At 29.6% G+C, this 10,321-nt stretch overlaps 1 protein-coding gene across 1 annotated transcript; it reads left to right on the plus strand.

Annotated features, from left to right (window-relative positions):
* The first annotated feature begins 5,725 nt into the window (after window positions 1-5,725).
* Window positions 5,726-8,071, plus strand: LOC122498924. Its single transcript, XM_043606925.1, has 2 exons — window positions 5,726-6,316; window positions 7,982-8,071. Exons 1-2 carry the CDS (start codon window positions 5,726-5,728, stop codon window positions 8,069-8,071), a joined length of 681 nt encoding a protein of 226 aa, XP_043462860.1.
* Window positions 8,072-10,321: the final 2,250 nt, after the last annotated feature.

Genomic DNA, 10,321 nt, shown 5'->3' on the forward strand with positions numbered 1-10,321 from the left:
ATCTACGCGTAAAAATGAGTATGTGTACTGAATTTCAACTCTCCAAGTCCTTATATCCAGAAGTTAAGGGGGGGACAGGGTTATTTTTTGAAATTTTTTTGAAAAAATTTGATTTATTTCCTTTCTAGTTTGCAAATATGACAGCCAATCAGGTTTTCTATATTTTTCCTGTAATCTACTCTTAAAATTGAGTATGTGTACCGAACTTTAGCTCACTAGGTCATTATATGTAGAAGATAAGGTGGGGGGACAGAGTCATTTGTCGTAATTTTTTCTGAAAAAATCGATTTCATTCAGTGCTAGTTCGTAACCACACGGAGAAAATTTCTTTCGTAATGATTACAATAGTCTATATTACAGCTCGGATATGTGACCACTTTTTGTAATGATTACGAAAACTATGTCATTTATTAAGAATTTAGTAGAAGCGATTACTATAGTTACTTTAATGAATCCAAACACTGTATTAATCGTGTTGAAATTTATTTTTTGGAATCATTAATAGTTTAGATGTACAGGTTCAGAAAGGGTACTGTAGGCATTCACGTAGAGATTTGTTATAATTACAATAGTCTACGTTAAAAGAAAATCTTGGATACTGTTCACATTTGTAGTGGTCTAAGGAAATCAGTGATACAGACTGTAGTAGCCTTTACAACAGGACTATTGTAAAATAAGGTGACCGCGGCTGCCTTGCCTTCTTATTTTACTATAGTTCTTCGTAAAGACTACTATTGCTATATTTCTGATTACAAATTACTGTTGTAAAGTTAAAAAAGAAAATTTTCAACTAAAATAAAATTTTTTTGTAATTCATGACTTGCGTAAAGTACGTAAGTTACCTAATTAGTACAATTTACAATAATTCGCCCATTACGTAACTTAAGTTATTTACGTAAGTCCAACTTACGTTATTTACGTAACTTATATTTTTACGTATCATACATTATTTACGCAACTTATATTTTACGTAAGATAACTCACTTATTTGTGTAACTTACTTTTGTTATTTACGTAATTTGCGTAAGTTATGTAACTTACGTAAGTTGTGTAAATTATATAACAATTTATACAGGCAAGAAATCTTGTACCTTCGGTGCGTGTGTTAGAAAAAAAATTTTCACTATGGAAATGTAATAAAAAATAGACCTTACAATATTAAAGACTAACAATGAACAATAATTGTATTAATTATTGAGAACGAAGTGATTTTTTTACATTTAAAGTGTATAAGTCTTTCTCGCAAGCGGTGAACTTTCATAGCAGTTAGTATATAAGGAAGTTTAAGTCATGTATAAATATGACGGGTTCCACGTCAAGTGACTCAGGTTCAAATTTGAAATGTTTGGGATCAGGTAAAAAGTTTCCACAAACAGTAGTCCTATTAGATACAATAAAAAATATCAAATATTATTAATTTATTTAAACAAATATAAAAACTGGAGAGGGTCAAAGTTTAAATTTTTGGTCTTACATGGAATATTTGAAAAATTTGTAGTTTCTTTAAAACAAGACGAAAATACATTTTCTATTTTGGATTTTTTTGCTGTTTTTCAACGCTTTCTAATGGTGTAAACAAATGTAGAGAAAAAAAATTTTTTGACCTTAAAAAATTAAATTAAAAAATAAAATTTCATTTTTTTATCAAATGGACAGTTTTTATTTTTTAAAAAAAAATTTTATCATAAAGGTGAGGTTTTTTCATAAAAAAAATGTATAGGTCAATACGTGGGACAAGAACTTTTAACTAGTCAAAATAAACATTTACTTCTGCAATCCACCGCCCCTGCGCGTTGTTGGGCTGTATATTGTTTATAACAATTGAAATAAATTATTTTATGCTTTAGTAATTATCTGGATGTCATATTGGAAGAATTTGAATTGATTTAGATCATGTGCAGCAACGGAATAAGAAAATAAACGTCCTTTTTAAAAAAGTGTATTAATTTTTTAACTTTGATTAAAAAAAAATTATAAATAATTAAAATCCCCAAAATTGTCCTCGAAGGATGTCTTAAGAATTTATTCCCCTTTAATTTAAGACAAAGAACACCCAAATCGGTTAAAAATTGTAAGCTGTAGACATTTTTTAATAGTAAATTGTAAAAAAATTCCACTGTGGGTCGGTGCACTGCAGAAGTAAATGTTTATTTTGACCAGTTAAAAGTTCTTGTCCCACGTTTTGACCTATACATTTTTTTAGGAAAAAATCTCACCTTTATGATAAAATTTTTTTTTTTAAAATAAAAACTGTCCATTTGATAAAAAAATTAAATTTTATTTTTTAATTTAATTTTTCAAGGTCAAAAAATTTGTTTTCTCTACATTTGTTTACACCATTAGAAAGTGTTGAAAAACAGCAGAAAAACCCAAAATAGAAAACGTATTTTCGTTTTGTTTTAAAGAAACTACAAATTTTTCAAATATTCCATGTAAATTTTTGACCTGGGTCACTTGACGTGGAACCCGTCATATATGTGTAAATAGCGATCGTTATTATGTTATGCGTTTAGTATTTAAGTTAGATTTATGTACTTAGGGTTTAGTAAAATTGTCTAGGTTAATAGTATAATTAATCTTGTAGTTGGGAGTCTTGGAAGAGTGAAATTATTGTGCAATATATGATTAGAAGTCATGAATTACAAAAAAAAATTATTTTAGTTGAAAATTTTCTTTTTTAACTTTACAACAGTAATTTGTAGTCAGAAATATAGCAATAGTAGTCTTTACGAAGAAAAATAGTAAAATAAGAAGGCAAGGCAGCCGGTCACTTTATTTTACAATAGTCCTGTTGTAAAGACTACTACAGACTGTAGACTATTGTAATCAGTCACATAGACTTTGTGCTAACTCATATTTAGTTCGTATTTATTTCAAATAAATTTTTAATGAGTACGTTCGACTTACAGAATTGTTACAACAAAGCTACTTTAGGCATTACGAAAAGTGGTCACATATCCGAGCAGTACTGTTCGACTATTGTAATCATTAACAGAAAATTTTTCTCCGTGCATGACTTTCAATCGAGTTCATTATATTTTTCCTGTGATCTATACGTGAAAATACGTATCTGTACCGAATTTCAGCTCACCAGGTTGAGATATGTAGAAGTTAAGGGGGGGACAACCTTTTCTGAGTGTCTGGGACCGACACACAAGTGATTTTACAAGGGTTCCGTCAGTACACCTACACAGAAAAAAACTGAACTCAAAATGAGTCGGAAAAGTGACTCATTATGAGCTGCAACAAAAATGAGTAGGGCAGATGGCGCCACGTTCTATGTCATTTAACATGGACTCATTTTGAGTTGCAACAAAAATGAGTCCAAGTTTTTTCTGTGTACGGTGTACGGAACCCTGAAAACTATCAAAGTGGGAGTGAAAGTGAAAATGGAAATTATGTAATTGACTCCCTGATACAATATTGTATGATTAATGAGATTAATAAGAAGAGAAAAAAGAGTTCAACATAAGAAAAAATAAGAAAAGAAATCTCCTAATACAAAAATAAACATAGTATGGTAGTTAAAAGAGAATAAAAGAGCAGATTATGTTTATCGTCGACAGAAAATACACAAAGCAATGAATTTAATTGGAGTGTTAAATTATTACACAATTTATTATCGTTCGCGTGTCCTCGATTCTTATCACCCCAAAAAGGATTTCTTCCATTATATACACCATTATCCCATACTACCGCGAAAGCGTCAATGAATTTTTACTCACAGACTTTAGCGATTCGTTTCCATAATTTCAAAAAAAGAAAGAAAAATAAACCCCTTTTCTTTTATTCACGTTTCTTCAATTACACCGTTTCATTATTTCAATCTCCAAATATACTTTCTAATCGTAAAAAAAAATTTTGTTTTTGTTTTTTCAATATTTTTGTTCTTTTTTGCAAAATTGTAATAAACAAGTTGTGAATCCACATGTTCATTACATGAATATTTTGATTCCTCTTTACGATCATCAAAACAATTTGCTTCCTCGTGGAGGAAGCATTAACGACAAGTGAATTTAATTTTTAAGTAATTTTCTATAAATCTAACATTTATAAAATCAAGTTCGTTCGTCTGAATGAAAAGAATAAAATTTTACTATATAGTAATAGGTATAATTTTATTATATATTAACTTCAATATCCGGAAAAAAAATTTTTTTTTCTGAAGATTTTTCAAAGTTTGTCAATCTATTTCGAGATAGTATTATGACAAATATACCTAGCAATTTTTAGCTAAATTCGTTGAAAGCTCTTCGAGTTATCGTGTTCATAAAAAACGGGATCCACACACACATACATGCATCCGGACATTTGTTCAGGGTCTTATATAACACATTACTATATGTGACCTGGTCTACAAAAAGGGACCTTACGTGCGTGCGAAAACAAGTTTTAGAGAAAACAGAAGTTAAAGTTTAAACTTAAAAAAACCCTTGTAACTTTTTTAAATATTAATATTTTTGCTTCCTCGTGGAGGAAGCTTTGTAGTCGTTTAATTTACAAAATTTTGAAAAATCCTTTTAACAAATTTTCTTCTATATAGGACTATGTTATATAAGACCCTGAACAGTTGTCCGGATGTATGTTTGTGTGTGTGTATTTATCATAATAAAAAAATTCGCATTTTTAACAAAAAATGAGTTCTTTCCGCAAAATTATGTTGCTGTATAAGAAAATCTTACTCATTTATTTCTAAAATCTTATTCTTGGCACCAAGACGGATCGATTGGTATATATAAAGTATATATTGTATTTAAATTTATAGAATTGAAACCAATTATAGACAAAAAATTTGCACTTTTAATAAAAATTTATTTTTTCTTAAAAATCATGTTGCTGTACAATAAAATGTTATTACTTATTGAAAAATAAATCAAAAATCTTATTCTTTGTATCAAGACGAATCGATTGATGTATATAAAGTATATAGTAGGGGAACATAGTCGAAGTCAGCCCACTTTTTGACTTTTGTTTATAACTTTTTTGATTATCATACTGATGTCAGATTAACCATATTGCTCCGGGTGAGTCCGGTCCGTCCGTGTATTCCGGGACTGGCTAAGCGGTGGTTGGGCCTCAGGGAACTGGAGTAGGATACGTCCGAGAGTACACCCGTTCCCAACTATACCGACCCGCCCCTCCACAGACGATGCGCTGGTAAAACTATTACATGGATAACGTAAGTTTAAAAAATACCGAAAACGAAATAAAAACTGGAGAAGCAGAGTCTCTCAGGATCGACACTGATGTTAATTCAGTGACGCTAGAAAAGGAGAAGCAAAGTCAGGGGATGTGTTCTGCAAGACAGGGTGTTCCGCCAGTTCCGCCATGGACCGAAGTATGGAAGATCATGCTCGGTATCATGGCGGAACAGAGACTTCAAAATGAAGCTCTGTAAAAGACCCTCTTGGCTATGGAGAACTCATTCAGGAAAAACACACCTAATGAGGTGAGGGATTTCATGGCCGAGGCGAAAGAAATATTTGCTGCTGTTAGAAGTGGAGGTCTTGCCCTCCAATCATCAACGGATAGGGTACAGAAGACAATGGAAACATCCATATCCCGAGAGATAAGTGTGAATCAGACAGCAACATTTAAAACACCTTTGAGCACACCAAACCGGAGTAAAGAGCATAAGACTCCCTTATCTAAGAGCACGAAGAGAGGAGCATCAACATCGCCGGAAGACCGACAGTAAAAAAAGCTGGCTTCTGAGGTAACCCAGATGAAAGCAAAGCCTTCCGCCATCCCGACAGGGGAAGAAGGAAAAAATCCCGACGGAAGTTGGGCTAAGGTTGTCTCAGAAAAGGATAAAAGGAAAAAAAGGAAGGAAGACAAGAAGAAGCAGACGATTGAAAAACCAAGTAGCTTTGAAAAAAAAGAAGAGGAACACCGACGCCATCAAAGTGTGGATGGAAGACGGAAAAGTGCCTCAAAAAAAATTATAGAAGAACTTTTTGCCACCGTCAATCCTGCGGAAACAGAAACAGAGGTTCTGTCCATAAGAAGAACAAAAAAGCAGGATTTGCTTTTTGTTTTAAAAAAGGGACGGAACTTCTTTACGTTTAGCAGTAGAGTGACCGAAGCTCCTAAAGAAAAAGCGAGTGTTTCACCCTTGGTGACAAAGAGATCTTTGGAAATTAGTGATCTGGACGAGACAGCGGAAATTAAAGATGTCGAGGAGGCTTTAAAAAAAGCTGTGGACAGGACCGATCTAGAGATGTCCTGCAGACTCTTGAATCTGCACGGTGTAGTCAAGATGGCAGCTGTTCAACTACCAGATGCAGATGCAGATGCTCTGCTCAAGGCCGGTAAGGTAAGGGTAGTCTGGATAAACTGCAGGATTCGCAGTAGAGTTGTAGTGGACAGATGTCATAGATGCCTGGGATACGGACATTTGGCAAGGGTCTGTAAATTTATTTTTCAAAATTGTTATTTATATCTTCTGGTAAATGTGATTTAGGAAAAAAGGAAACGTTTTTCACTGAAAAAAATTAGTTCCTTAACGACTATTTTCTCACCTACTTTTTTTTGTATAGAAGACTCTCTTTTTGTAACATTTCTTCACTGCTATTCTACTCTAAAAGCTATTTTTAACTTTTACGCCTGTTACTTTACCTGCTCTTATCCAACATAAAGTGAAGAGCCGCAAAACTATATGTCCGTATAGAGATATACTGTCTTACGTGTACATATATATTTTGATCTTTCGATAAGAGAGAACGAGAGATCGAGAGAGGGAGAAAGAGAGATACCCTCGATAGCGACGTTACCGAGTTACATTTCAAAGGAGAGGTAAAGAGAGTGCCTTCTGTTTTCATGATAGTTCTGAACTTCCATAAAGGTCACTTGGTAACACCACTTTCACTTGGAAGATCCCCTTAAACATATACTTTGTTCAGATCGTCTAAATATTTGAGTAGGGTAGCAGGCAGTTATCTTGGTAAAGTGCTTCGTGCCGAAGTCCCTCGACTATATTCGTCCGGTTGTATACATTGAAAAAGAAAAAAATGGCGAATATTTGCAGAACCAATTTTCCCCAGGAACATATATTTTTATTTGTCTTTCGTATTGCAAAAAAAATTCTATTGACAAAAAGTTTTGCTTTTTCGGCTAAATATTTTTCATCTTTATCGAAAATTAAAATAATATAAATAAACTTTTTTTCATTTATATTTATAAAATTATTAAGTTTACTTGTAAGTGTTTTCTTTAGTAGTAAAAGATAATTTTAGTCAGACATGGTTTATATAGGTCATATTATAGGTATTATTAAAATCAGACTGTCGACTTTTTTGGTCAAAATTAATTTTTCTTGCATAATTTATCGTTTTAAACAAAAAGGAATACAGATAGGAAACTAAAAATTTTGAATTCTAAACATAATTTTTAAAAATTAGTAGTAAAAGACACATTTAGTCAGACACAATTTTTCATTATTTTATTTAATTTTCTTTGTAAGTTGTAAAATAAAAAATAAAAAAGCAACAAAAAGGAAAATTATAAAGAAAAATAGAAATAGTACCTAATAGAAATAAATGAAAAAACAAAATATTTTTGTATTAGTAGTAAACTCAGATTTTGTTAGACAAAATTGTTATTTTGTTTAATTTGGTTTGCAAATATAAAAAAAATAAAAAGTAAAAGAGCTGAAAAGAGAATAAAGTAGAAATAAGAGTAGAAAAAAAAATGGAAAAATAAATAGAATTTTTTTATTAGTAGTAATTGACAGGATTAGTCAGACAATATATTTGTTATTCTATTTAATTTTGTTAATAATTAGAAAAAAGTAAAAAGCTGATAATTAACCTTCGCGCTACCTACGATTTTTTATAACGCGGGCTCCGATGCGATCACCGGGGTGACCAAACGCTTTTTTATTTTTATTTTCCAAAAACGATTAAAATTCATCAAAGATTTTCCATATAATTATGTGTTAATACAAATACTGTATTTAAAGAATGTTATATGCATATTGCAGATAAAAATTGAATTATTATCCTTAATAGAATCCTTAATAGAAAAACAGCTATTTTTTTGGCTGGAGTTTGAGAGTGACGGTCGTGATTAGTTGTGAAAATGACGTGATGACGGTCGCGACTGGTTGAAATACGATGATGACGGGCGCTATTGGCTGAAATAATTTAAAATTTTTGTGCGCGCGCAGTTTTAAGGTTCAAATTTATTCCACGTGGTCGAGTGCGAGTATTATACATGAAGACATGATGAATATTACTGAGTATTACAGAATATACAGATTACAAAGTGAAGAACACGTGTTTTTTTCTTAAATATTCTTCATCATTCTTAATAATTTTCTTAATATATGGGATGATAAAAAGAGACAAAACAATAAAAAAAAATATATAAAATATCATAAGTGATCAGAAGTGAAAAAAAGTTTTGTGATTAAAATAAGGATAAGGAGGATATAGGCAAGGTTTTCAAAATTATGTAAAATACTACTTTTTAGTGATAAAAATAATGTTTTCTTTTTGTAAGTAATTGCAATAAATAAATAAACATCTTTCCCGTCTAAGTCACTAAAACATAATCTATTTTTTCAGCAATTAAACTTATAATAAAGAAATCAGTTAAAAAATTCTTGAGTTTGACTTGCTTAAGTAAAATATATATTAAAATTAATATATCTAATTTCTGAAATACTTTACATGTTTTAATAGTTTTTTAATCAATCTTAAACAAGCACCCAGATTTTATTTAAAAAATATTTATGTTGTTTTTTTTTAAAAAGAATATTTAGGTATAAAATTAAACTCTGAAAGTTAATAAACAGGTGCTATAATAATTGGATTACAGTTTTAGCATCTGTAACTTTGAGAATTAAATTTTAATGGTGTAAATATTTTTTTTAAAACAAAAACATTAATATTTTTAAAATAAACTGGATGCTTATTTCAGCTTTATCCAAAGAACATTAAAACATGTATAGTATTTTCGAAATTATATTAATTTCGCTAATAAATATAATAGTAATAAATCATTTATCACAGAATAATTTAATCTGAACAAAAACATCTTTAATGTTATAATGTAATATAAGTAAAAAGATAATAAAAGTTATAATAAACTAATGAAAAAAATCTGTAGTGTTTTTACTTTGTAATTTACATATTATGAACACAATTAGTTTTGTAATATATATTAATATTATTTCAATATTAAATATAAAAAAACTGTAATAAAAATATAATATACACCACCGGTCGAAATTTGAAGACCATCCATTTTCAGGTGAATGAAAAACATTTTAAATCATATAATGTAGGGAAAGGGGAACTAAATCTTTTTAATGTTTTAAAAGATGATAAAATTTTAAAGAGAACAAGATCTTTCAGAAGTCATTTGGCCAATATTTTATTTAGATATTTTTAAAAATCGTCATTTTCAATGTTTTACAAAAGTTTTAATAACTTCTAAAATAATTAACGCTTTTAATGATCTTAGGCTTATTTTAAAGGTGATTTTCTACAGAATGAGAAATACTTATAGGCATTAAGGTGTAATTTTTTTCTTAGAAAATGCAGGTGGTCAAATTTTTAAAAATATCTATATTTTTTTATTGGCCATATGACTTTTGAAAAACCTTACGCTTTTTAAAATTTTAACATCATTCAAAAAACAGAATGAAAAAAAATTTAGTTTCCATACATTTTATGTTTTAAACTGTTTTTTATTTATCTGAAAATGGGTGGTCTCTCAATTTAGACCGGTAGTGTATAATATAAGTAAAGATATAATAAAAGTTATAATAAACTGATGAAAAATATCTGTAGTGTTTTTACTTTGTAATTTACATATTATGAACACAATTAGTGAAATAATCTTGCATATAATTGTTGTGTTCTTAAATTAAGGTTTTCTTTTTCTTAAGAAAAAACTGCAACTTTCTAGGTGCATTCTTTAAAAAGTTGGTAAATAACAATAATAATTTGTTTAAAAATCGTTTAAATAATAATTCACTTTTTATTCTTTATCTGTAATCATAAAGGGTTTAGTAAATTGCAAAATTAGAAAAAGACTGCAACTTTCTAGGTGCATTCTGTAAAAAGTTGGCAAAAAACAACAATAATTTGTTTAAACAATTAAGAAATTCATTGTAACATAAAAATATATTGTATTTATTGACATAAAATAATTTTACTGTAAAAATTTGATGATTTTATTTTTTTGCAATATACAAAATAAACACTCGAGCAATTTTCAGTAGTCTCGTACATACTTTTTAATTGTTATAAATAAACAAGAAGAAATGAAAAGAAAAATTAGTAGATATACAGGGAGGGTTCTATCTAGAGAT

This window comes from Leptopilina heterotoma, unplaced genomic scaffold, assembly GCF_015476425.1.
Source record: "Leptopilina heterotoma isolate Lh14 unplaced genomic scaffold, ASM1547642v1 Lhet_161, whole genome shotgun sequence".
Lineage (NCBI taxonomy): Eukaryota > Metazoa > Arthropoda > Insecta > Hymenoptera > Figitidae > Leptopilina > Leptopilina heterotoma.

Coding starts and splice junctions, on each gene's coding strand:
- LOC122498924 (XM_043606925.1), top strand. CDS start 5,726: ATGAAAGCAAAGCCTTCCGCCATCCCGACAGGGGAAGAAGGAAAAAAT. Junction 6,317..7,981: donor CTCTGCTCAAGGCCGGTAAG/GTAAGGGTAGTC, acceptor TGCATATTGCAG/ATAAAAATTGAATTATTATC.